The 27910-nt window shown below is 51.8% G+C and overlaps 1 protein-coding gene across 4 annotated transcripts in view; it reads right to left on the bottom strand.

Moving 5' to 3' along the window:
• LOC143839330 (sialidase-3-like) overlaps positions 1-22673 on the bottom strand; it is a 28387-nt gene extending 5714 nt beyond the window's left edge. Inside the window, exons 1-4 of one of the 4 annotated variants that reach the window (XM_077341185.1) lie at positions 11733-11922; positions 9809-10522; positions 7431-7661; positions 4699-5810 (exon numbers count right to left, since the gene is read on the bottom strand). In XM_077341185.1, the coding sequence (XP_077197300.1) occupies positions 4782-5810; positions 7431-7661; positions 9809-9877 (1329 nt within the window). In that variant the 5' untranslated portion in view covers positions 9878-10522; positions 11733-11922 and the 3' untranslated portion in view covers positions 4699-4781. Of the gene's footprint in view, positions 1-4698; positions 5811-7430; positions 7682-9808; positions 10698-11732; positions 11923-20038; positions 21710-22290 lie in introns of those variants that run through there. The other 3 variants (XM_077341183.1, XM_077341184.1, XM_077341186.1) reach the window with 3 other exon arrangements.
• Between the last annotated feature and the right edge of the window lie 5237 nt (positions 22674-27910).

The raw sequence follows: 27910 nt of genomic DNA, 5'->3' as shown, positions 1-27910 counted from the left end.
CTGTGGCTGGCCCTGCAGAGGAACTGGCTGGCCCCTGGGTGAGACGGGAGGCTGGACTGGAGGGACCCTCCCTGGCAGGGCTCTTCTGAGGGTCTTCTCAGGGGAAGGCCTCGGCCTCTCTGCCCTGTGGCTGGCCCTGCAGAGGAACTGGCTGGCCCCTGGGGGAGACGGGAGGCTGGACTGGAGGGACCCTCCCTGGCCTGACCCAGCAGGGCTCTTCTGAGGGTCTTCTCAGGGGAAGGCCTCGGCCTCTCTGCCCTGTGGCTGGCCCTGCAGAGGAACTGGCTGGCCCCAGTGGGACAGGAGGCTGGACTGGAGGGACCCTCCCTGGCCTGACCCAGCAGGGCTCTTCTGAGGGTCTTCTCAGGGGAAAGCCTCAGCCTCTCTGCCCTGTGGCTGGCCCTGCAGAGGAACTGGCTGGCCCCTGGGTGAGACGGGAGGCTGGACTGGAGGGACCCTCCCTGGCCTGACCCAGCAGGGCTCTTCTGAGGGTCTTCTCAGGGGAAGGCCTCGGCCTCTCTGCCCTGTGGCTGGCCCTGCAGAGGAACTGGCTGGCCCCTGGGTGAGACGGGAGGCTGGGCTGCAGGGACCCTCCCTGGCCTGACCCAGCAGGGCTCTTCTGAGGGTCTTCTCAGGGGAAGGCCTCGGCCTCTCTGCCCTGTGGCTGGCCCTGCAGAGGGACTGGCTGGCCCCTGGGTGAGACGGGAGGCTGGACTGGAGGGACCCTCCCTGGCCTGACCCAGCAGGGCTCTTTTGAGGGTCTTCTCAGGGGAAGGCCTCGGCCTCTCTGCCCTGTGGCTGGCCCTGCAGAGGGACTGGCTGGCCCCTGGGTGAGACGGGAGGCTGGACTGGAGGGACCCTCCCTGGCCTGACCCAGCAGGGCTCTTCTGAGGGTCTTCTCAGGGGAAGGCCTCGGCCTCCCTGCCCTGTGGCTGGCCCTGCAGAGGAACTGGCTGGCCCCTGGGTGAGACGGGAGGCTGGACTGGAGGGACCCTCCCTGGCCTGACCCAGCAGGGCTCTTCTGAGGGTCTTCTCAGACGAAGGCCTCGGCCTCTCTGCCCTGTGGCTGGCCCTGCAGAGGAACTGGCTGGCCCTGGGTGAGAGGGGAGGCTGGACTGGAGGGACCCTCCCTGGCCTGACCCAGCAGGGCTCTTCTGAGGGTCTTCTCAGGGGAAGGCCTCGGCCTCTCTGCCCTGTGGCTGGCCCTACAGAGGAACTGGCTGGCCCCTGGGTGAGAGGGGAGGCTGGACTGGAGGGACCCTCCCTGGCCTAACCCAGCAGGGCTCTTCTGAGGGTCTTCTCAGGGGAAGGCCTCGGCCTGTCTGCCCTGTGGCTGGCCCTGCAGAGGAACTGGCTGGCCCCTGGGTGAGACGGGAGGCTGGACTGGAGGGACCCTCCCTGGCCTGACCGAGCAGGGCTCTTCTGAGGGTCTTCTCAGGGGACGGCCTCGGCCTCTCTGCCCTGTGGCTGGCCCTGCAGAGGAACTGGCTGGCCCCTGGGTGAGACGGGAGGCTGGACTGGAGGGACCCTCCCTGGTTGGACCCAGCAGGGCTCTTCTGAGGGTCTTCTCAGGGGAAGGCTCGGCCTCCCTGCCCTCTGGCTGGCCCTGCAGAGGAACTGGCTGGCCCCTGGGTGAGACGGGAGGCTGGACTGGAGGGACCCTCCCTGGCCTGACCCAGCAGGGCTCTTCTGAGGGTCTTCTCAGGGGAAGGCCTCGGCCTCTCTGCCCTGTGGCTGGCCCTGCAGAACTGGCTGGCCCCAGTGGGACAGGAGGCTGGACTGGAGGGACCCTCCCTGGCCTGACCCAGCAGGGCTCTTCTGAGGGTCTTCTCAGGGGAAGGCTCGGCCTCTCTGCCCTGTGGCTGGCCCTGCAGAGGAACTGGCTGGCCCCTGGGTGAGACGGGAGGCTGGACTGGAGGGACCCTCCCTGGCCTGACCCAGCAGGGCTCTTCTGAGGGTCTTCTCAGGGGAAGGCCTCGGCCTCTCTGCCCTGTGGCTGGCCCTGCAGAGGAATTGGCTGGCCCCTGGGTGAGACGGGAGGCTGGACTGGATGGACCTTCCATGGTCTGACCCAGCAGGGCTCTTCTGAGGGTCTTCTCAGGGGAAGGCCTCGGCCTCTCTGCCCTGTGGCTGGCCCTGCAGAGGAACTGGCTGGCCCCTGAGTGAGACGGGAGGCTGGACTGGATGGACCTTCCATGGTCTGACCCAGCAGGGCTCTTCTGAGGGTCTTCTCAGGGGAAGGCCTCGGCCTCTCTGCCCTGTGGATGGCCCTGCAGAGGAACTGGCTGGCCCCTGGGTGAGACGGGAGGCTGGACTGGAGGGACCCTCCCTGGTCTGACCCAGCAGGGCTCTTCTGAGGGTCTTCTCAGGGGAAGGCCTCGGCCTCTCTGCCCTGTGGCTGGCCCTGCAGAGGAACTGGCTGGCCCCTGAGTGAGACGGGAGGCTGGACTGGATGGACCTTCCATGGTCTGACCCAGCAGGGCTCTTCTGAGGGTCTTCTCAGGGGAAGGCCTCGGCCTCTCTGCCCTGTGGATGGCCCTGCAGAGGAACTGGCTGGCCCCTGGGTGAGACGGGAGGCTGGACTGGAGGGACCCTCCCTGGTCTGACCCAGCAGGGCTCTTCTGAGGGTCTTCTCAGGGGAAGGCCTTGGCCTCTCTGCCCTGTGGCTGGCCCTGCAGAGGAACTGGCTGGCCCCTGGGTGAGACGGGAGGCTGGACTGGAGGGACCCTCCCTGGCCTGACCCAGCAGGGCTCTTCTGAGGGTCTTCTCAGGGGAAGGCCTCGGCCTCTCTGCCCTGTGGCTGGCCCTGCAGAGGAACTGGCTGGCCCCTGTGTGAGATGGGAGGCTGGACTGGATGGACCCTCCCTGGCCTGACCCTGCAGGGCTCTTCTGAGGGTCTTCTCAGGATAAGGCCTCGGCCTCTCTGCCCTGTGGCTGGCCCTGCAGAGGGACTGGCTGGCCCCTGGGTGAGACGGGAGGCTGGACTGGAGGGACCCTCCCTGGCCTGACCCAGCAGGGCTCTTCTGAGGGTCTTATCAGGGGAAGGCCTCGGCCCCTCTGCCCTGTGGCTGGCCCTGCAGAGGAACTGGCTGGCCCCTGGGTGAGACGGGAGGCTGGACTGGAGGGACCCTCCCTGGTCTGACCCAGCAGTGGAGACAGACAGACAGAAGGTATTTTAAATGCTTTAAAATATTTGGAACAATTTAATATTTGCTGCCACGCGGATCCGGAACTGGGTAGAAAAGGCAGCATAGAAATGTTTAGATAAAATAACTGAATCTACTTTGCATGTCCTTTTGGCTCTCCCGCCTAGGACAGAGGCAGGAATTCTAACCTGGGGGACTTCCTGGGGGAAAACATCCATCCCCTTGCCCTTGTGCCCTCTCTCCTCTCTTGATAAGATCACAAGAGAAGCCCTGTTGGATCAGGCCCATGGCCCATCCAGAAGAGCCGAGCTGTGTCACTCAGGGAGGAAATCCCAGGGGCCATCAGGAGGTCCTCCAGCGGGGCCAATAATGACTGAGCAGCAGATAGTCACTATGGCAGTTCTCCTGTGACCTTTTTGGCCTGTATCGGAGATTAAAACTGGAGCCCAAATCCAGCTGTTTTGGCCACTGTCCAGGGGAGGAGAGATTCCTGGGTTTTTCACCTTCTGCAAGAAATGAAATCTGACGACACTTCAAAAGCCCTGACCTTGCCAGAGCTAAGGTTATTGTTTGGATGGGAGACCACTAAGGATGTGGGTGGCAGTTCCCCTGAGGAACACCAGGGGGCATGACGCAGGGGCAGGCAACGGCAAAGCACCTCCACACGTCCCTTGCTGGGCTGCCAAGACCATCCTCACATCTCCTGGCTAACGAAAGGCAGAGAGGGACAAGGGCAAAACGCTCCTGGCTTTATGACCTGGGTGTGCATGTCATTTCCCTGCTGGACAAAGATCTTCTGTGATGTACATTCAAGTGCTGCTCAGGCACCATCAGGACTGATGGTGACGCCAGCCAGGGGCCTTCAAGGCGGTTGGCCGTGGCCTTCCTCTGCAGAGGCTTCTTTGGTGGTCTCCTCTCTGACCCTGCTTTGCTTCCAAGATCAGACAAGATTGGGCTACACCTTCCCTCCTAAACATTAAATAATATCTACATACACTGGTGTCAACAAACCTCTCAAACATCCTTTTTACACAGAGTGTGACTAAAATGTGGAATTCGCTGGCAGAGGAGGTAGCGACGGCATATTCATGGAGGATCGGTCTATCAGAGGCTGCTAGCCCTGGTGGCTGAGGAGAACCTCCATGTTCAGAGGAAGTCAACCTCTGGTTCCCGGAACCAGGAGGCAGGGCTATACAGTGTCCTATTACAGTAGGACTCTGTAACCCGCCACGAGCCATAAGGGAGTGGCGGGAAACAAATATAATATTAAAAATAAAAATAAAAATAAAAATAAAAATAAAAATAAAAATAAAAATAAAAATAAGAATAAGAATAAGAATAAGAATAAGAATAAGAATAAGAATAAGAATAAGAATAAGAATAAGAATAAGAATAAGAATAAGAATAAAAATAAGAATAAAAATAAAAATAAAAATAAAAAATGTGCCGCCTTTGCTCCTCATTCACTCCCACACCCGTGTACTGAATTGTCGAGACCTTCTCTTTATTGTTACACACAACAGAATTAAAGAATTCTTTTTAAAAAGATGACCCTGTCTTTCAGGTTTTATTCCTGATTCAGAATCTACAGAGGCGGAGGTGGTCCAGCTAGTTCATGGCGGCTGCCTCTCCGCGTCAGCTGTTGAAAATCGTGCTGTTGAAAATCTCGACTACGGTGAAGAGCTGGAAGACGACCTCCTCGTATTCGGTGGCCGCTCCTCTCTCAAACAAGCATCCAAAGAGCGGGGAGGGACCTTCCTCGCACACGGCCAGGTCCGAGTACCCGCTGGGCCCCTCGTTCAGCACCCACGGGGTCTTCCAGCCGCCCTTCGCCAGCGGGGACGTGTTGAGGAAGATGCCCAAGTCGACCCGCTTGCGTCTGCCCGTCGGGTGGGAGAAAAGGAGCCACTGCTTGGCGGCGTTGAGGTCTGTCGCGGGACGGACGTCCAGCGGGGGAGTGGAATTGACCACCGTCGCTCTTTGGCCCATCTCTGAGGCCTTCCAAAATGGAGTAAAGCTGACCACGCTTCCCTGACAACCCCCCCCTGTTTCCGGCAACTGCTTGGACAGGAAGGACTCCTGAAAGAGATTCCCGCCGTTGGTGCTGAAGGCCTCGACCCTGTACTTTTCGGGACTGCGGGCGTTGCAGTATAACACTTGGCTGTCGTCCTGGCGGGTCACCTCGGCCACCTGACACTCTCCCGTCTGGAAGTTCACATCGAGCTGGCCCCGGTCCCAGTTCTGGCCCCCGTCGTCACTGTAGAAAACGAAGCAATGAGGCCTGGTCTGGTAAAAGACGGGGATTGCGAAGTAATGCTGATGGATGTAGTAGGCGTAGGCGGGAACAACCAGACGCCCGGAGCTGGTCTGCAAGCCATGGCCGGGCCCCACGGCAAAGGTGCCCCAGGTCCTCAGGTCCTCTCCGATCACCTGGTCGGTCAAATCAGTCAAGGGGCTCCAGGTGCGGCCGCCATCTTGGCTCACGATGTAGCACAGCCTGGCGGCGTTCCTCCCCGTGATTATCTGATCCCATCCCGTCGTCATGGACCGGATGCAGATGAAGAAGAGGAAGACTCTGCCGCTCTCCTTCTCGTACACCGGGCAAGGGTTCATGGCACGATGGCCGGGAAGCACGGCAGACACGAGGTCTTCTTGGGGACCCCACTGGAGAGAGAGGGAGGGGAAGGTCAAAAGGGTTGACCAATAGGTTTCGCCGTTCAGAGTGATGCTGTCTATTTCAGGAAGGTTGTCATGGCTTCCTGCTCAGAACATCAGAAGAGCCCTGCTGGGTCAGACCAGTGGTCCAGTCCTGCATCCTGTCTCCAGTTCCTCTGCAGGGCCAACAACAGGGCAGAGAGGCTGAGGACTTCCCCTGATGAGACCCTCAGAAGAGCCCTACTGGGTCCCTCCAGTCCAGCCTCCCGTCTCACCCAGGGGCCAGCCAGTTCCTCTGCAGGGCCAGCCACAGGGCAGAGAGGCCAAGGCCTTCCCCTGAGAAGACCCTCAGAAGAGCCCTGCTGGGTCAGGCCAGGGAGGGTCCCTCCAGTCCAGCCTCCCGTCTCACACGGTGACCAACCAGTTCTTCTGAGGGCCAGCAACAACAGGGCAGAGAGGCCAAGGCCTTCATAAGAAGAGCCCTGCTGGGTCAGATCAGTGGTCCATCTAGTCCTGCATCCTGTCTCACACAGAGAACAAAGTAAAAACCGTATTTAAAAAACGATACGGATCTAACTGCACACAAATAGACCAAACGCATTTCGACCCTACTGGGTCCTCCTCAGTGGTCAATAATATTAAATAATGCACTCTTATCTAAAACCAATTATAAAGTATAGCTGCATGGTGAAGGGAAATCCTGGAAAGATAAATATAGGAACGTGTTAGAATGAGCAAATATTAAAAAAGAAAAGTCTAATATATAAAATAATATATATTTTTTGTGTAAGCTGTTCAAACAGAAGTGGTGACTTACTGTTAGGTGCAGCCCCAACAAATACTGGTATAATATTTCTTTTTGGAGCAACACTTCTAAGATATGTGATATCTAGGAACACCACTCTGTAAAAATAATGTAAATATAAGACCAGCAGCTTATACCTGGAATAAAACTCGAAGAAAAGTTGGGTTTTATACCCTGCTTTTTACTACCCTAAGGAATCTCAGAGGGGCTGACAATTGCTTTCCCTTCCCCCAGAACAGACACTCTATGAGGTAGGTGGGGCTGAGAGACCCCTGAAAGAAACTGCTCTGTGAGAACTGCTCCAACAGGACTGTGACTGGCCCAAGGTCACCTAGCTGGCTGTATGTGGAGCAGTGGGGAATCTTAACTGCTCTTAACCATTATACTACAATGGTTCTCTCCATGTTGGCCATAAAGCTGTCATTGAACTCAGAGCCAGCATGGTTAAGAGCAGCGGCTTCTAATCTGGTGAGCCAGGTTTGATTTCCCGCTCCACATGCAGCCAGCTGGGTGACCTTGGCCAGTCACAGTCCTGATAGAGCTGTTCTCACAGAACAGTCCTATCAGGGCTCTCCCAGCCCTCTCTCAACTCTTCTTCTTCAGTAATCTCAGGGCTCTCTCAGCCTCCCCTCCCTCCCTCACAGGGTGTCTGTTGTGGAGAGAGGAAGGGAAGGCCACTGGAAGCCGCTTTGAGACTCCTTCGGGTAGAGAAAAGCGGCATATAAGGACCAACTCTTCTTCTAAATTCAGTAGAAATCTCTAAAAATCAGCAAGCCAGCCATTCCTGTATCACCCCCGCAGTGCTCCCTGCCCCCCAGTGTTACCTGGACAGAGGTGCCTTCCTTCTTTCCCCGTCTCACGACCAGGTACTTGGCGTGTTCGTCTCTGGGAGTGGAGCGCTTCTCCACAAAGGCCAAGAAGACGGATTTGTCCGGCAGGAAGAGCAGGGCCGGAATTCGGTAGGTGACGCCCCCGGGCTCTTCTTGGCGGAAAAGAGTGGTCTTCCCCGATCCCACCTGAGCTTCAACCATCTTTTCTGGGAGGACTGAAATATTCTGCCAATGGAAAGAGAAAACTGGGGGGGAGCATGGCATGTTGACACCAAGCTGGCTCTCTTACATGGGCTTGCTGATTTTCATCAACCTAAGGCAGGGGTAGTCAAACTGCGGCCCTCCAGACGTCCATGGACTACAATTCCCATGAGCCCCTGCCAGCATTTGCTGGCAGGGGCTCATGGGAATTGTAGTCCATGGACGTCTGGAGGGCCGCAGTTTGACTACCCCTGACCTAAGCTGTCTGCAACCACCTACAAATTAAGATGAAATGAATTCAAAATGGCTTCCCTCAGGCTCCTCAAGAACATGGGAGGGGTGGCAGCAATTATTATTATTATTATTATTATTATTATTATTATTATTATTATTATTATTATTATTATTCGATTTATTCCCCGCCACTCCCTTGCGGCTCGTGGCGAGTTACAACATCTTAAACCCCATTAAAATCCGATAAAACAACAACTACCGTCAATGAAAGGATGACGTGGCATAATCTGATTTGAGTGGGGGGAAAGGCCCGAGAGCAGAAAATTAACATTTGTAGGGAGAGAGCCTTCCTGTGCCCCTCTTCAGCTCCATTGTTCTGAGACTGCGAATTAACACTCCTTCCAGCTTCCAGTTGGGGTAGAAGGACTCGGGATCTACATTCCTCATATCTGATGAAGGGAGCTCTTGAAATTTCACCCACCCCCCTCTTGTCAGTCTCTGAAGTCACACTAGACGGATCTAGTTGTTCTCCTGCAGGCCAACGGAGCTACCTTCTGAAACTATGACGTGTGAAGACTGCTTCTGCTGAATCGGGCCCTTGGTCTATCGAGGGAGGTATTTCCTACTCTGACTGGCAGCTGCTCTCCACGGTCTCAGGCCAAGTCTTTCACATCACCCACAACCTTTTAACTGGAGATGCCAGGGTCTTGTGCATGCCAAGCAGATGCTTGGCCACTGAGCCTTGGCCCCACTCCGTCGCTCTCCAGGGTCTCAGTCGGAGGTCTTTCCCCTCCCCTCCTGTCTGGTCCTTTTCACTGGAGATGCCGGGGATTGAACCTGGGACCTTCTGCAGGCCAAGCAGAGGCTCTGCCCCTGAGCCTGGCTCTCAGGTCAAGGTCTCTCCCATCCCCTCCTGCCTGGTCCTTTCAGCTGGAGATGCCGGGGATTGAACCTGGGACCTTCTGCAGGCCAAGCTGCTGAGCTACTACTGAGCCACCCCTCCCTGAGGGTGGAGTTAGTGCCAGGGTGTCATGCCAGCTCCCATTTTCCCCGGGAGGTCGAGTCTTACTCACTCTTCCTTCCCTGCTTGGCTATTTGATCGCTGTGTTCTGTTGTTGCCTCCGGGGTTCCCTCTGATGCTCCCTTTACCACATTTAATTATGAGTGGAGCCCTGAGTCTATGTAACTCCCATTACCCCATGGCTCCCTGCCATCGCCAGTTTCTCTGCTATATAACTCCTGAATAAACATGCTCTGCTGTTATTCCTAATAAAGACTGTACTGCCTTATTACATGTATTGCCCGCCACTCCCGGCAAGCTGGCTCAAGGCGGGTTACAAGATTAAAACAATAAAACCCCATTTAAATAAATTAATTAAAAATTAGCCTCTTGTGGCGCAGAGAGGTAAGCAGCAGAAATGCAGTCTGAAGCTCTGCCCATGAGGCTGGGAGTTCGATCCCAGCAGCCGGCTCAAGGTTGACTCAGCCTTCCATCCTTCCGAGGTGGGTAAAATGAGTACCCAGCTTGCTGCTGGGGGGTAAACGATCATGACTGGGGAAGGCACTGGCAAAACCACCCCGTATTGAGTCTGCCATGAAAACGCTAGAGGGCGTCACCCCAAGGGTCAGACATGACCTGGTGCTTGCACAGGAGATACCTTTACCTTTAAAACCCCATTAAAACCACAATCAATAGAAAAAGCCCAACATGGTGGAAAACTATCCTTTCCCATGCGGAACGCCTGCCAGAGGGCTACGTCAACAACATCCTCAAGATGGTTGGAGGATGATGTGCTGCCTGGACTTTGGACTAAATGGGTTCATGGTTCTGTCTTAAAGAAGGATTTTCCCGCGGGCTTTTTTCCTAGGTCCCTGACACGGGAGTCTGAGCCACCTTAAATCCGGCCCTGACACTTTTTACGGGGGCCGTAACTTACCAGCAGCAAACCCACCGAACAGAGGATGTGAAAGCGGGCAGCCGGAAGGGTTTTGGTGGACCTTTCCATCTCGGTGCCAGGACTTGGGGGGAGATGTGGGTTCGAGGCAGCCCATTGTTGTGTGAGGCCTCGCCTGGGCAGCGTTGCAGTGTCTCTGGCAGGGAGGGGCTGAGAGCTCCCAGAAGGTTCCACCGCAGGGCAGTTGGGGAAGAACAACAGACAATGACGGTACCTAGAAGAAGGCTCAAGGCGAGAAGGACAGAAAGAAAACGTCCCACGGAAAGTCAAACACACATGAAGCTGCCTTCTACTCCACTGAGCCCGTCCTTGGACCGGCAAGATCAGAGATGTCTGCTCAGACAGGCGGTGGATCTCCAGCAGCTCAAGTCAAGGTCTTTCCCATCACCTGTTAATTGGAGATGCCGGGAATTGAACCTGGGACCTTCTGCATGCCAAGAAGAAGCTCTGCCACTGAGCCACAGCCCCTCTCCATGGCTCTCCAGAGTCTCCGGTAGAGGTGTTTCTCATCACCTCCTGCCTGTTCAACTGGAGATGTTGGGGATTGAACCTGGGACCTTCTGCATGCCAGGCAGATGCTCTGCCATGGAGCCACAGTCTCACTCTATGGCTCTCCTGTATCTCAGGCAGAAGTCTTTCCCGTCACTTCTTGCCCTAGTCTTTCTATCTGGAGATGTTGGGGATTGAACCTGGGACCTTCTGCATGCAAAGCAGTTCTTCTACTGAGCCTTGGCCCCTGTCCATGGCTCTCCGGTAGAGGTCTTTCTCATCACCTCCTGTCTGTTCAACTGGAGACGCTGAGGATTGAACCTGGGACCTCCTGCATGCAAAGCAGTTCTTCTACTGAGCCTTGGCCCCTGTCCATGGCTCTCCGGTAGAGGTCTTTCTCATCACCTCCTTTCTGTTCAACTGGAGATGTTGGGGATTGAACCTGGGACCTCCTGCATGCAAAGCAGTTCTTCTACTGAGCCTTGGCCCCTGTCCATGGCTCTCCGGTAGAGGTCTTTCTCATCACCTCCTTTCTGTTCAACTGGAGATGTTGGGGATTGAACCTGGGACCTTCTGCATGCAAAGCAGTTCTTCTACTGAGCCTTGGCCCCTGTCCATGGCTCTCCGGTAGAGGTCTTTCTCATCACCTCCTGTCTGTTCAACTGGAGATGTTGGGGATTGAACCTGGGACCTTCTGCATGCAAAGCAGTTCTTCTACTGAGCCTTGGCCCCTGTCCATGGCTCTCCAGTAGAGGTATTTCTCATCACCTCCTGTCTGTTCAACTGGAGATGTTGGGGATTGAACCTGGGACCTTCTGCATGCAAAGCAGTTCTTCTACTGAGCCTTGGCCCCTGTCCATGGCTCTCCGGTAGAGGTCTTTCTCATCACCTCCTGTCTGTTCAACTGGAGACGCTGAGGATTGAACCTGGGACCTCCTGCATGCAAAGCAGTTCTTCTACTGAGCCTTGGCCCCTGTCCATGGCTCTCCGGTAGAGGTCTTTCTCATCACCTCCTGTCTGTTCAACTGGAGATGTTGGGGATTGAACCTGGGACCTTCTGCATGCAAAGCAGTTCTTCTACTGAGCCTTGGCCCCTGTCCATGGCTCTCCGGTAGAGGTCTTTCTCATCACCTCCTGTCTGTTCAACTGGAGACGCTGAGGATTGAACCTGGGACCTCCTGCATGCAAAGCAGTTCTTCTACTGAGCCTTGGCCCCTGTCCATGGCTCTCCGGTAGAGGTCTTTCTCATCACCTCCTGTCTGTTCAACTGGAGACGCTGAGGATTGAACCTGGGACCTTCTGCATGCAAAGCAGTTCTTCTACTGAGCCTTGGCCCCTGTCCATGGCTCTCCAGTAGAGGTCTTTCTCATCACCTCCTGTCTGTTCAACTGGAGATGTTGGGGATTGAACCTGGGACCTCCTGCATGCAAAGCAGCAGTTCTTCTGCTGAGCCTCAGCCCCTGTCCATGGCTTTCCAAAGTATCTCGGAGGTCTTTCCCATCACCTCCTGCCTGGTCCTTCTCACTTGAAATGCTGGGGTTCTTCAGACCCTTGACAAGAGAAGGTTCTTGTAATTAATCCAATCCTGGGTCCTTCAAGTGCCTGTTCTCTCCCCACCACTCCCCGCCCCCCCCCAACATATTAATATTTCCCATTCTTTTTATTTTGTTCAAAACTTTTTAATTTTTTTTTCATAATTGTTTATATTTTTAAGAATTGTACATATGAGATATATCTGTTATTTCCTCGTGTTACAAATTGTTCAGATTACACCCCCCCCCCCCATTATAATGTTATTATCTGGATATGTTTCTTCCTGGTCCTGTTATAAGGGGATTGTTCCTGGTCTAATTCTCTCTGATTGAGATGTAGATATTGTCCATTCTTCTTCTTTTTGTTCTTTGGGGAAGAAACAGCCATTCTTAAACCAGTATGAATTCAAAATCTGTATTTGTATTACAAACATGTCTTAGATTGCACATGTTTACACAGCTAGGCTGTTTGTCACCAACAGGGTAGCAGAAATATGTATATATACAAGCAACCATAGCAGATATCAAGGGGCCCTGCAAAAAGATTTTGGCACCATATACAATTGCCTAAAATTCAGATAAAAATACCAAGATCTACACACCCCCCAAACCCAACAACGCCTTGAATTTTCAGTGTAGAAGAAATGGAAGAGTTTTCAAATTCTCGATGCCTCGAGGATATTTTCCTGGGCCCAAAACAGTGAAAACTTTAAGACCCACAATGTTTACTTTTGAGTATACACATTCACGTGCATGCACACTTCAGATATCTGAAAAAGCTTATACTCAGAATTAAATTTGGTCGCGCTTAAAGGTGCCTCCGGACTCAAACTTCGTTCATGGGAAAGGAAAAATGAAAATTAATGGCCAGGATTCCAATTGCGGCCTTCCTGCAGATGCGGAGATCTCAGCAAGCTTTGCCCAGTCAAGTTTAAAGTTTTCCTCCAGGAGCGCTAGAAATTTATTTTCCCTTTCAAATAATGCAGAAGGAAGCGCCAGCTAAGCTAATGTGTACCAGAAACATGGTTAAGAAAAGCTGAGCTGTTTTTTCACTGCCCATAGGAGTCCCTTCTTCTCCCCACAACTGACACCCTAGGAGGTAGGAGAGTCTGAGAGAGCTCTGAGAGAACTGCTCTGTGAGAACAGCTCTATCAGGGCTGTGCTGATTGCATGTGGAGTGGGGAATCGAACCCGGTTTCCCAGATTAGAGGCTGCCGCTCTTAACCAGGCTGGTTCGGGCCAGTTCACGTTCGAAAACAAAGATCAGGCCTATAAGTGACCCTTATTCAGTGGCTGACAGACATGGTCTACAAATTCCTGAGGTAAAAATCATTTTTAAAAAACCCCCAAACCACTTGAACATCTCTTGAAGAGAACAACTTTGCCACTATTAGCTTTTAGATGTGGCCACAGCGCTTTCCTTTATGCTCTTTACAGCGAGACAGGCAGGATGGCCAGTTGGCTGTGGCGGCCATTTTCCTAAGCCCCGGCCTCAGAGCTCCAAGCAGGGCTGCCAGCATGGCAACCAGAGGAGACTCGCCAAGGCAGCTGACCCCTCAGAGATGACATTACAAAATTGTCAGCAACGCACTGACATCACTTCCTGTGTGACCGGAAGTGATGTCAGTCCATGGCCAAGGGAACTCTAGCACTTGGGCTAAACTCTGTGGTCAGAGCACCCCTAGTGACGTGCTGATGTCATTGGCAGTCCTATGGGACGTGACATCAGTGTGTCAGGATGGTAGATCCGTTTTGGGGAACTCCTGATGATTTGGGTCAGGACAGGGACCTCAGTGGGGTACCGTGCCATTCATTACTTTTATTGGCATAATGAAAGAAAACCAGTAATATTCACACTTAAACCTGAATGAGTTCAAATCCCCTGGTCTGGATGAAATGCACCCGAGAATACTCAAAGAACTTTCCAGAGAACTTGCACAGCCCTTGTCCATCATCTTCGGAACCTCTTTAAGGACTGGAGATGTCCCGGAGGACTGGAAAAGAGCAAACGTTATTCCGATCTTCAAAAAAGGGAGGAAGGATGACCCGGGAAACTACAGACCAGTGAGTCTGACCTCTGTTGTGGGGAAGATAATGGAGCAGATATTAAAGGGAGCGATCTGCAAACATCTGGAGGACAATTTGGTGATCCAAGGAAGTCAGCATGGATTTGTCTCCAACAGGTCCCGCCAGACCAACCTAGTTTCCTTTTTTGACCAAGTAACAGGTTTGCTGGATCGGGAAATTCGGTTGATGTCATTTACTTGGATTTTAGTAAAGCTTTTGACAAGGTTCCCCATGATGTTCTGATGGATAAGTTGAAGGACTGCAATCTGGATTTTCAGATAGTTAAGTGGATAGGGAATTGGTTAGAGAACCGCACTCAAAGAGTTGTTGTCAATGGTGTTTCATCAGACTGGAGAGAGGTGAGTAGCGGGGTACCTCAGGGTACCTCAACATAAGATTTGTTTTGAATGTGGCAGACTACGTGCGTAAAGAAAAGTTGCAGGCCGCTTTTATATTCCTGGATGCGGAGAAAGCTTTTGACAACGTTAGTTGGGACTTTCTGTTTGAAACACTGAAAGCAACCGATTGTGGTGGTACTTTCCTGGAATTCATCAGACAAATATACTCTGAACAAGAAGCTAGAATTTTAGTAAATGGAATGCTCACAAAACAATCCATTAAAATAGGTAAACGTACCAGACAAGGATGCCCTTTGTCTCCATTGTTATTCAATCTGGTACTAGAAATGCTGACAACTAAGATAAGAGCTACAGAGGAGATCATGGGAATTAAAATCCATGATCAGGAATTTAAATTAAAATGCTATGCTGATGATGTAGTGTGTACTGTCATGAACCCAAAAGCGTCAATTCCCCTCCTCCTGGAACTACTGAGAGACTTTGGTCATTATTCAGGGTACAGAATAAATAAGGATAAAACAAAAATCGTTTTACAGGGAACTACAGATCTTGATGTGCAAAATATCAACCGAAAAACCGGACGTGAGACAAATCCCAAATGGGTGAAATATCTGGGAATCTACCTAGACAAAGACTTCCAAGAACTCTTCACTGGTAACTATGAAAGACTATGGAAGACTATGCAACTGGATATCAAAAGATGGAACGAGTCAAAACTGTCCTGGTCGGCTCAAATGGCCACGGTCAAGATGAACTTGTTGCCCAAATTTAACTTTTTGTTCCAAATGTTACCAATAGTGATCCAGGAGAAAACGCTAAGAAAATGGCAATCAGTGATCAACAAATTTATCTGGAGTGGAAAAAGGCCAAGAGTTGCTTTTAAAATACTTCAAGATGTGAAGGAGAGAGGAGGCCGAGGTGTTCCTAATCTAAAACTATACAAAGACACAGCAGCACTTACATACATAGTGGACTGGATATGGGAACCGCACTCAAGAGAATTGGTATTTGAAAGAAAAACCATGGGTAACAGTTTCCATGAAAGACTATGGCCAGCAGGAAAACAAAAACAAAAAGCAGTAGCAAACACCTGGATTAGTGGGCTCTTGAACGTATGGTCAAGATATCATAAGAGACTATCCCCAACACCATCAATACTGAAATCGCCAATTGAGGCATATTTTGGGAAAGCTCAACAGAAAAGGTTGACTTGTCTCCAGTATAAAGACTTAATATCAAAGACCGGCAAGTTCAAGGATATACAAACAATAAAGAAAGAAGGAGTAGAAATTCAATGGTTAGAGTACAACCAACTAATATCTAGATTCAAAGCAGAGTTTCAGCAACCGTTAAATCCAGAGGCTCCAATACCAGAGTTTGAAAACTTAGTAATCCAAGATAAACCACATTTACAGGGCCAAATATATAAATTGTTATTAAGGTATGAGACAGAAATGGAACGGGTTAAGCCATGTATGATCAAATGGATGCAAAATATTGAGACTAATGGGACAATGGGACAATGGGAGTTAGTATGGTCTAGAATACCAAAGTACACTAATAGTCAAATACTTAAAGAAAATTGGTATAAAATGTTTTATAGGTGGTTGTTGTTGTTATGTGCGAAGTCGTGTCCGACCCATCGCGACCCCATGGACAATTATCCTCCAGGCCTTCCTGTCCTCTACCATTCTCCGGAGTCCATTTAAGTTTGCACCGACTGCTTCAGTGACTCCATCCAGCCACCTCATTCTCTGTCGTCCCTTTCTTCTTTTGCCCTCGATCGCTCCCAGCATTAGGCTCTTCTCCAGGGAGTCCTTCCTTCTCACGAGATGGCCAAAGTATTTCAGTTTCATCTTCAGGATCTGGCCTTCTAAAGAGCAGTCAGGACTGATCTCCTCTAGGACTGACCGGTTTGTTCGCCTTGCAGTCCAAGGGACTCGCAAGAGTCTTCTCCAGCACCAGAGTTCAAAAGCCTAAATTCTTTGACGCTCAGCCTTCCTTATGGTCCAACTTTCGCAGCCATACATTGCAACTGGGAATACCATAGCCTTGACTAAACGCACTTTTGTTGGCAGGGTGATGTCTCTGCTTTTTAGGATGCTGTCTAGAATTGCCATAGCTTTCCTCCCCAGGAGCAAGCGTCTTTTAATTTCTTTGCTGCAGTCCCCATCTGCAGTGATCTTGGAGCCCAGGAAAATAAAATCTGTCACTATCTCCATTTCTTCCCCATCTATTTGCCAGGAATTGAGAGGGCCGGATGCCATGATCTTTGTTTTCTTGATGTTGAGTTTCAAGCCAACTTTTGCACTCTCCTCCTTCACCCGCATCAACAGGCTCTTTAGTTCCTCTTCACTTTCTGCCATTAGAGTTGTATCATCTGCATATCTGAGGTTGTTGATATTTCTCCCTGCAATCTTGATCCCAATTTGTGACTCCTCTAATCCCGCATTTCTCATGATGTGCTCTGCATACAAGTTAAATAGGCAAGGCGACAGTATACAGCCTTGCCGAACTCCTTTCTCAATTTTGAACCAGTCAGTGATTCCATGTTCAGTTCTCACTGTTGCTTCTTGACCTGCATATAAATTTCTCAAGAGACAAATAAGATGCTCTGGTATTCCCATCTCTTTAAGAACTTGCCACAATTTGTTGTGCTCCACACAATCAAAGGCTTTAGCATAGTCAATGAAGCAGAAGTAGACGTTCTTCTGGTACTCCCTAGCTTTCTCCATGATCCAGCGTATGTTGGCAATTTGATCTCTAGTTCCTCTGCCTCTTCGAAATCCTGCCTGTACTTCTGGAAGTTCTCGGTCCACATATTGCTGGAGCCTAGCTTGTAGGATTTTGAGCATAACTTTGCTAGCATGAGAAATTAGTGCAAAGGTGCGGTAGTTTGAACATTCTTTGGCATTGCCCTTCTTTGGGATTGGAATGTAAACTGACCTTTTCCAATCCTGTGGCCATTGTTGAGTTTTCCAAATTTGCTGGCATATTGAGTGTAGCACTTTTACTGCATCGTCCTTTAAGATTTTGAATAGTTCAACTGGAATGCTGTCACCACCACTAGCTTTATTGTTGCTCAGACTTCCTAAGGCCCATTTGACTTCACATTCCAGGATGTCTGGCTCCAGGTCAGTAACTACCCCATTGTGGTCATCAGGGATGTTAAGCTTGCTCTTGTATAGTTCTTCTGTATAATTTTGCCACCTTTGTTTAATCTCTTCTGCTTCTGTGAGGTCCCTACCATTTTGGTTCCTTATCATACCCATCTTTGCATGAAACGTTCTCTTCATATCTCCAATTTTCTTGAAAAGATCTCTGGTCCTTCCCATTCTATTGTTTTCTTCTATTTGTTTGCACTGTTCATTTAAGAAGGCATTCTTATCTCTTCTAGCTTTTCTCTGGAATTCTGCATTCAATTGGGTGTATCTTTCTCTTTCTCCCTTGCCTTTCACTTCCCTTCTCTCCTTAGCTATTTGTAAAGCTTCCTCAGACAGCCATTTTGATTTCTTGCATTTCTTTTTCTTTGGGATGGTTTTAGTTGCTACCTCTTGTACAATGTCGCAAACCTCCATCCATAGTTCTTCAGGCACTCTGTCTATCAGATCTAATTCCTTAAATCTATTTGTCACCTCTACTGTGTATTCGTTGGGGATATGATTTAGTTCATACCTGAGTGGCCTAGTGGTTTTCCCTACTTTCTTCAATTTAAGCCTAAATTTTGCAACAAGAAGCTCATGATCTGAACCACAATCAGCTCCTGGTCTTGTTTTTATTGACTGGATAGAACTTTTCCATCTTTGGCTGCAGAGCACATAGTCAATCTGATTTCTGTGTTGACCGTCTGGTGATGTCCATGTGTAGAGTCGTCTCTTGGGTTGTTGGAAAAGAGTGTTTGCTATGACCATTGTATTCTCTTGACAAAATTCTACCAGCCTGTGCCCTGCTTCATTTTGTACTCCAAGGCCAAACTTGCCTGTTATCCCAGTTATCTTTTGGCTTCCTATTTTAGCATTCCAATCCCCCATGATGATAAGCACATCATTTTTTGGCGTTGCTTCTAGAAGGTGTTGTAGGGCTTCATAGAACTGATCAACTTCATCCTCTTCAGCAGCAGTGGTTGGGGCATAGACCTGGATCACTGTGATGTTGAATGGTTTGCCTTGGATTCGAACTGAGATCATTCTGTCATTTTGGGGATTGTATCCCAAGACTGCTTTTCCTACTCTCTTGTTGATTATGAAGGCTACTCCATTTCTTCTGCGAGATTCTTGTCCACAGTAGTATACCTGATGGTCATCTGAATTAAATTCACCCATTCCTGTCCATTTTAGTTCACTGATTCCTAAAATGTCAATGTTCAGTCTTGTCATTTCTTGTTTAACCACGTCCAGCTTGCCTTGATTCATGGATCTGACGTTCCAGGTTCCTATGGAATAAAAATCTTTACAGCATCGGACTGTCTTTTCGCCACCAGTTACTTCCACAACTGAGCATCCTTTCGGCTTTGGCCCAGCCGCTTCATTCATTCTGGCGCTACTCGTACTAGCCGTCTGCTCATCCCCAGTAACATATTGGACACCTTCCGACCTGAGGGGCTCATCTTCCGGCGTCATATCGTTATGCCTATTGGAACTGTCCATAGAGTTTTCATGGCAAAGATACTGGAGTGGTTTGCCATTTCCTTCTCCAGTGGATCACCTTTTGTCAGAGCTCTCAGCTATGACCTGTCCGTCTTGGGTGGCCCTGCACGGTATAGCTCATAGCTTCACTGAACTACGCAAGCCCCCTTGCCACAACAAGGCAGCGATCCTTGAAGGGGGTTATAGGTGGTATGTAACACCAAAAGTGATCGCTAAAATTGCCAAAAATTGTAACAACAAATGTTGGAAATGTGATGATAAAGTAGGCTCTTTTTTTTCATATGTGGTGGAGATGTGAAAAAGTTTATAAGTTTTGGGCAAAAATACATATTATTATGCAGAAAATGTGGGGTCTTAGATTTCTTATGAAAGCTGAAGCTATGTTATTAAGTGTTCCTCCGCAGTGCCTCCCAACCCACACACAAAGCTTTTTCTTCTATGCGACGACGGCAGCAAGACTAGAATTGGCCAAGAAATGGAAAACGCAAGAACTACCCTCGATAGAAGATTGGCTGAATAAACTAGCTGACTTTGCCAAGATGGCTAAACTGACACTAATAGTTAACGGAAGAACAGAAGAGGCCTTTCAAGAACAATGGGGCCCTTACCTGAACTATTTAGGAAAATAATACACAAGGGATTGAACCGGGGAACTAAATGTATTAAGTGAAGAGCATAACCCTTCTTTTTTCTGTGCTAACAATGTAGATTGCATGTATTTCACTATCTTTAATTCTGGAAAATAAAAATAAAAATCATTAAAAAAAAATCACAAGATGTCATAGTCCCATTGTATACGGCACTGGTCAGACCACACCTGGAGTACTGTGTGCAGTTCTGGAGGCCTCACTTCAAGAAGGATGTAGATAAAATTGAAAGAGTACAGAGGAGAGCGACGGAGATGATCTGGGGCCAAGGGACCAAGCCCTATGAAGATAGGTTGAGGGACTTGGGAATGTTCAGCCTGGAGAAAAGGAGGTTGAGAGGGGACATGATAGCCCTCTTTAAGTATTTGAAAGGTTGTCACTTGGAGGAGGGCAGGATGCTGTTTCTGCTGGCTGCAGAGGAGAGGACACGCAGTAATGGGTTTAAACTTCAAGTACAACGATATAGGCTAGATATCAGGAAAAAATTTTTCACAGTCAGAGTAGTTCAGCAGTGGAATAGGCTGCCTAAGGAGGTGGTGAGCTCCCCCTCACTGGCAGTCTTCAAGCAAAGGTTGGAGACACACTTTTCTTGGATGCTTTAGGATGCTTTGGGCTAATCCTGCGTTGAGCAGGGGGTTGGACTAGATGGCCTGTGTGGCCCCTTCCAACTCTATGATTCTGTGATTTTAAGCCCATGAGAATTTAAGACTCAGTCTGACAAAGGGATTTGTCGGGCTGTGTAAATAAGGTCAAATAAGGTCTGGGAATGACGGCCTTGCAGAAAGTACCTAGTCCTCTTCTTGGTATCATCGGAATTGTCTCTCCCTATTAACGTTTTCAAAAGTTGTTCTCGGTAGTGTTGCGTCACTTGCGGTAAAATGCTCGAGAGTTCCCCCTCCAAAGCATCCATGTTCTCCCAGGGAACTGATCTCTGTACTTTGGGGATGCCTACAGGGTGCAAGCCCCAATTTGTCCATTTTTCTCCTGCTGGGTGACAAGAAGAAACCCAGCTCCAAGCCAATGGCTGTCAGGAGAAGGAAAAAAAATCTCCTTTTTTCCTGCCCTCGGGTGCTCCGTATCCTCGACTCGTTTCAGGGAGCCGCACCTCGGAGGGAGAATCCGTGTGGGATCAGACGTCCCTCGTGTTCCTCAGGAGCTCCGCAGCGCTGAAAAGCCGGAAGGCAATCTCCTCCAGCTCGCTGGAAACGCCGCTCTCAAACAAGCAGCCAAAGAGCGGCGCCGGACCCTCCTCGCACACGGCCAGGTCCGAATAGCCACTGGGCCCCTCGTTCAGCACCCAGGGGGCCTTCCAGCCGCCCTTCACCAGGGGGGACGTGTTGAGGTAGACCCCCAGGTTGACTCGCTTGTGTTTGTTCGTGGGGTGGGAATAAAGCAGCCACTGCACAGGATCCTTGAGGGACGCCAGCAGACAACCCAGTTCGCTTTCCTTGTTCCTCCGGGAGCCTGGATCCAAGGGGCGCGGCACCAGGGTAAAACTCACCACACTGCCCTGGCAACCCCTTCCGGTCTCCGGCAACTCGTCAGACAGGAAGGCCTCGTCAAACAGGCCCCCGTCATCCGTGCTGAAGGCCTCAACCCTGTACCCTTCCGTACTGCGGCTGTTGCAGTACAGCACTTGGCTGTTGTCCTGGCGGGTCAGCTCAGCCACCTGGCATTCTCCCGCCCGCAAGGTGGAGACCAGCTGGCCCCGGGCCCAGCTCTGCCCGCTGTCGTCACTGTAGAACACAAAGCAACGGGGCTTCGTGCAGCAGCAGATGGGCAGGCTGCAGCAACGCTTGTAGGTGTAGTACGTATACGCCGGGATCACCAGGCGCCCGGATCTGGTCTGCAAGCCGTGGCCGGGCCCGACGGCAAAGGTGGCCCAGTTCTTCACATCCTCTCCGATCACCTGATTGGTCAGATCGGTTAACTGGCTCCAGGTGCGGCCGCCATCTTGGCTCGAGACGTAGCACAGCCTGGCGGCGTTCCTCCCCGACTTGATCTGGTGCAGCTCCGTGACATGTGTCCGGACGCAGATGAAGAAGAGGAAGATGTGGCCGCTCTTTCCGTCGTACACCGGACAGGGGCCCATGGTGCGATGGTCGGGCAGCATGGCGGTCTCCAGGGCCTCTTGAGGGCCCCACTGGGGAAAGATCGAGAAAACGGCCGATTGCTTTTCTCTCGGGCTGAGGAAGAGCAGGTCAACACGGCTAGACGATTTGGGGGTCAAGCATGGGAGGGAGGGGGCTTAGAAAGGGGAGGGTCCTCTACAGACCTTCCAAAGCAGCCATTTTCTCCAGGGGAATGGTTCTCTGTACGTCTGGAGAACAGTTGCAATAGTCAAGGGTCTTCAGGTGGGTACAGAACAAGCAAAGGTCACTGGGCAAACACTCAAATGTTTTAAAAATAGTGTGCATATTCATAGAGTCATAGGCAATTTCCGCACATCAGTAAAAATAGCGTTACGCCAGCTGAATGGCATAGCGCTAAATATTACCTTGTCTCCTAGCCCCTCCTCACCTTTTCGCTGTCTCGCTTTTGTCTGCTGCCTTTTCGTGCATCTCCCCCCTCCACAAGTGCTGCTGGAAATGGTGTAAGAGAGCAACTCACTTTACATGTGACTCTCTTCCACCTGTCAATCAATCTAGGCAACCAATCCGCTTTCTCTGTTTTTAAGGTCTTTCTGTGATTCCGCAGTCTTTTTTTTTTCTTTCCCACCATTACCTGGACGGATCCTCCTTCCTTCTGCCCACGCCTCATCACCAGAGATTTGGCATCATTGTCGCTGGGCGTGGAGCGCTCCTCTGCAAAGGCCAGGAAAGTGGATTCAGCAGACAGGTACATCAGAGCTGGGACCCGGTAGGTGAGCCCTCCTGGTGATTCCTGGCGGAAGAGGGCCACCTTCCCCGAACCGACATGAGCTTTAGCCATCTTGGACCTGTTGAGACCAAGAACTAGGGTTACCAACTCCTGCTGTGGAATTAACTGGAATCAACTGGAGATTTGAGGGTGTTGCTTGAGGACGGTGGGCCTTGAGGGAACCTCATTGGGATAGGATACCAAATGGCTCACCCTGCAGAGCAACCATTTTCTCCAGTGGGGACTGATCTCTGCCATCTGGTTACCAAATGTAATTTCAGAAAGGCTCCAGCCCCCACCTGGAAGTTGGAAACCCCAGCAAGACCCTCCCCTTTTGATTTTTGGATCCGAGGACCCAGTGTGATATGTTGGCCGTGTAACCATTTTCTTCCCCTTTCTTTCTCTGGCCTTATACACATGCTAGCTAGAACCATAGAATTGGACGGGATCTCCGGGGTCATCTAGGGCTGATGGATGCCCATGTTGAACGGCTGAATTTGGTGCCTCTACATAGACAGGGGAGCCTCTTGTGGCGCAGAGCGGTAAGGCAGCTGCCAGAAAGCTTTGCCCATGAGGCTGGGAGTTCGATCCCAGTAGCCGGCTCAAGGTTGACTCAGCCTTCCATCCTTCCGAGGTCGGTAAAATGAGTCCCCAGCTTGCTGGGGGGTAAACGGTAATGACTGGGGAAGGCACTGGCAAACCACCCCGTATTGAATCTGCCATGAAAACGCTAGAGGGCGTCACCCCAAGGGTCAGACATGACTCGGTGCTTGCACAGGGGATACCTTTACCTTTACCTTTACCTTTACCTTTACATAGCCAGGTCAAGATGGGCAGCCGTGCGAGTCTGTCTGCAGCAGCAGGAAAGAGCCAAGAGACCAGCAGGAGTCACCAAACCGGTGGCAGGAGAGGAGCGTTCATGAGTCCCTGCTCACTTCCTCAGCTACAGCAAGACTGCGAGTCCGCCTGTCCTTCTATCACAAGATTGATGGATCCCCCCTTCTGTGTGGCTAAAGGCAGAGCCGTCCAGGGAGAGAGATCCAGCCGGGCAGCCCTGTGGGTCTCTCTGCGGCAGGAGAGAGGAGCCGGGCTCGGGGAGCGCCGGCCACACTCAAACGTGCGCCGGCTCGGAGCGTTGCGGAGTCCCCGATCCCTGCTCCAGGGCTGCGGTTGGGGGTCCCTGGGAAGGGGGCGTCCTGGGGGGAGGGGGATGCCGCAGAAGGGGCTTTCCACGCCTGTTCCGGCGGTCCTCTAGCTAGCAAAGCCGGAGGGGGGGATTCGTCCGGGGATTCCCCCCCCCCCGCATGGCTTCCCCTCCCCACATCCCCCCCCCGGCCCCCTCCTCCACCCGTCACCTTGCAGCAGCTTCTCGGGCGCTCAGCCAATGCGGATCCCGGCGGAGCTCAGGAGGCGCGCCGGCTTCTCTTCCTCTTCCTCCTCCTCCTCCTCCTCCTCCTCCGGCGCTCCACCCCAGACCGGGCTGCGGGGGAGGCGGCCTCGCTGCCTACGAGGGGGGGGGGGGGCGGGAGGGAGAAGCCCCCAAGGGCAAGGTGGGGGGGGGGCAAGGGGGGTCCCCAGCCGCAGGGGATGCTGCAGCTCGGGAAGGACGAAAGAAATGGTTTTCCTGCCTTCATGTCTGCCCTGCCGTTCTCCTGTCCGCCCTTTTTATGGCCACAACAATCTTGCGAGGTAGGCCACGCCGGGAGGGCGCGAATGAGATTCGAACGCGGGTCTCGCCAATCCCTGGTGTGACCCTCTTCACCTCTCCCCCGGCGGCGGCTTTCGGCTTGATGTGCCTTTAGGACTAGCCGTGTTCAAGCTCCCCCTTCCAGCCCTGCAGGTGGCTGTTGAGTGTCAGATGCAAGCCAGGATGCCAAGTCCAACTTGAGAAATCTCTGGAGATTTGGGGAGGGACCTCAGTGGGGTACAGAGTCCGACGCGGCAACTTCCTCCTGGGGAACTGATCTCTGCCCTCTGGAGCGCAGCTGTAATTCCAGATCTCCAGGCCCCAGCTGGAGATTGGCAAGCCAATCTGTTGCCATCCTCATTGAAGTCGCTGAGGTTTTATGGGGGGTTTTGCTGTATTTTGCTGATATTTTGTGAACCGCCACAAGACGACTCGTATCCCCGCGGATCTTAAAAAACACACACAACAGAACGAAAGAACCGCAAATGGAAAAGTCTCCTGAACTCCCAACATTAACTGCCAATACCTGAACGGTGCCACATCTACCTGCTTGGGGCCCCCGTCTACAAAACTCAGAGCTTAAAAGGATTGCTCAGGTATAATGCTTTGAGAGCCCACACCCTGATCTCACGGAAAGGTTTGGAGTTGGGACAATGCAACTCGACAGGAGAGGGAGAGTAAGCAGAAACCATGATGCCGATATGACTAGCCACACCTGGGGGGGGGGGGGGAAATTACATCAGACCAGTTGCCCAAAGATGCTGAGTAAATGAGACATGCAGTCAATTAATTTCTTTGCTCAAGCCCTCTTGGCACCAGGCTCTCCGTCATGAAGATTCCAGGCGATTCCCTTTCCTTTCAGAAGCTGACTTTGCTGTGAAGAGTGGAACTTATTGCACTCAGGAAAAAGTTTTTCACAGTCAGAGTAGTTCAGCAGTGGAATAGGCTGCCTAAGGAGGTGGTGAGCTCCCCCTCACTGGCAGTCTTCAAGCAAAGGTTGGAGACACACTTTTCTTGGAGGCTTGAGGATGCTTAGGGCTGATCCTGCGTTGAGCAGGGGGTTGGACTAGATGGCCTCTATGGCCCCTTCCAACTCTATGATTCTATGATTCTATGATTATTAGGAAGGGTGCATTTGGGACACCCGACTTCAACTCCCCATGCTTCCATGGAAGCTATCAGGGGGACCTTAGGTCAGATTTTCCCAGCCTAACCTACCTCACAGGGTCGGTGTGAGGACGACATGGAAGCACAGCGAACACGGTGAGTTGCTGTAGGTCTCTTTTGACAGCATTGGGGGGGGGGCGTGTGTGTGTGGGGCATGGACTGAATAACAAGCATATAAAGAACTTTTAAAAATAGATATTTGGGGGCCTGTTCTTCTTTGACCGTACCCGCTCACCACCATTTGCCCTGCCTCACAGCATGTTAGATCTCAGACGCTAAGCACGGTTGACCTTGGATATTTATTTATTTACTAGAAATTAAGCCCGCTGTATCAAAATGCAGCGGGTGCTAGCAGGCAGTGGGTGGGTGTGGGAGGCCCCCCCCAGCCTGCCCCGCCCCTCCACTGTCTCCCGAAGAAGAAGAGTTGGTTCTTATATGCCACTTTTCCCTACCCAAAGGAGGCTCAAAGCGGCTTACAGTCGCCTTCCCTTTCCTCTCCCCACAACAGACACCCTGTGAGGGAGGGGAGGCTGAGAGAGCCCTGAGATTACTGAAGAAGAAGAAGAGTTGGTTCTTAGATGCCACTTTTCTCTACCCGAAGGAGGCTCAAAGCGGCTTACAGTCACCTTCCCATTCCTCCCCCCACAACAGACACCCTGTGGGGTGGGTGAGGCTGAGAGAGCCCTGATATTCCTGCTCGCTCAGAACAGTTTTATCAGAGCCATGGCGAGCCCAAGGTCACCCAGCTGGTTGCATGTGGGGGAGCGCAGAATCAAGCCTGGCTTGCCAGATTAGAAGTCCGCACTCCTAACCACTACACCAAACTGAAGCCAGCCCAGCCCCCCCCCCGTTCCCCCACCCCCCTCCGTGCTTCTGCGACGCACCGACTCAGCTCCTTCCCCGGCCGCAAAGCCCTCTCCCCCACAGTCTGGGGCTCAGGGGGCCAATCAGGAGCTGCGCAATTGGCCCCTTGGCCCAGGACTGACAATCGGGGGGGGGGCAATTCCCCTCCCCCCCCCGATTGTCAGTCCTGGGCCAAGTGCCAATGGGCTCCTTTCCTCATCCCGGACTGGGTCCACCCCAACCCCACTCACTGATTTATTTATACCGCTCCCGGAGCGATGTAAAGATTGCATTTATACACCGCCCTCCCCTAAGGCTCAGGGCGGTTCACATTGCATGCAAACAAAGAACATAGACCTGTGGCTATATCGAATAAAGGTAACAGCCCTAATAGTGACAATAACAGAGAGTACTAACGTTCTCACCTAGCAACACTCTTAACAGACCCAGGGCCATTCCGCACGACTTTAATGTAGCAGAAGGCGTGCAAATTGTAAACGCTACTAATTTGCAGTTCCGCAAAACACTCGAAAGCTCACGCCTTGAAGAAATCTTCGTTGGTCTTCAAGGACTCTGATTTAATTGGTGGGATGGTTAGTCCTTGGGCGAGAGACCACCAAATAAGGCCGGGGTCACTACACAAAGTCAGGCAATGACAGACCACCTCTGCCTGTCTTATCTCCTGCCCTGCATGGCTCAGGTTCATCTGATCTCATCCGATCTTCGAAGCCAAGCAGGGTTAATCCTTGGATAGGGAGCCCACGGAGGAATTCCACGGGTGCTACGCAGAGGCCAGCAGTGACCAGCCACCTCCATTATCCCCTTACTTCAACATCCCAACAAGGCTGCCACAAATTGGCAGCAACTTGACGGGCTTTCACACAGATGTACGCACCTTGCAAAATCCTCTGCACAATGCGGCCAGGTTACATCCACGCTCTGGGGCCGACCCCGCTAGGATCGGTGGCAGGCAAGCCTGTGAGCTCCTCTTGGGGCTGATTCCGCTCCACAGAGCCTGGATAAGAGCAGGGATTCGCAGGCCTCCTGTGCAGAGGGCTGGTGTCATTTTAAATTTTCCGCATCGCTGAGCCGCAAAGGGGGTCCGGGTGCAGCATTGCATTCTCATGCCGGAGCTCCGATGCCAGAGGGTTAGCCGCGTGCTTCTGCTGCAAGTCAAAAAGCAAAAACACACACAACCTCCTGGAACTGTCCGGGGGTACGTTTTTACGTGGCAGGCCTCATTTCATCCTAAAAAAGGATTTTTGATTGTGGGATGCACCGTCACATCATGGTGGATTTATGGCAACCTTGTAGGGGTTTCGAGGCAAGAGACTCAGAGAGGTTCTCTGCCAGTGCCTGCTTCTGCGTGGCAAGCCATAGGTTGCGATTCTGTGCCTTCTTGGCACTTGGAACATGATATAAGAGCCGGGTTGGTGTCGTGGTTAGGAGTGCGGACTTCCAATCTGGCAAGCCGGGTTCGATTCCCTGCTCCTCCACATGCAGCCAGCTGGGTGACCTTGGGCTAGTCACAGCACTGATAAAGCTGTTATCTCAGGGCTCCCTCAGCCTCACCCACCTCACAGGGTGTCTGTTGTGGGGAGAAGAAAGGGAAGGCGACTGTAAGCCACTTGTAAACTCCTTTGGGAAGAGAAAAGCGGCATATAAGAACCAACTCTTCTTCTTCTCCAGTAATCTCAGGGCTCTCTCAGCCTCCCCTCCCTCACAGGGTGTCTGTTGTGGGGAGAGGAAAGGGAAGGCGACTGTAAGCCGCTTTGAGACTCCTTCGGG

Source organism: Paroedura picta, chromosome 6 (genome assembly GCF_049243985.1).
Source record: "Paroedura picta isolate Pp20150507F chromosome 6, Ppicta_v3.0, whole genome shotgun sequence".
In the NCBI taxonomy this organism is placed as follows: domain Eukaryota; kingdom Metazoa; phylum Chordata; class Lepidosauria; order Squamata; family Gekkonidae; genus Paroedura; species Paroedura picta.
Note: the sequence above shows the minus strand (reverse complement) of the source record. Positions and strands in the feature narration are given on the sequence as shown.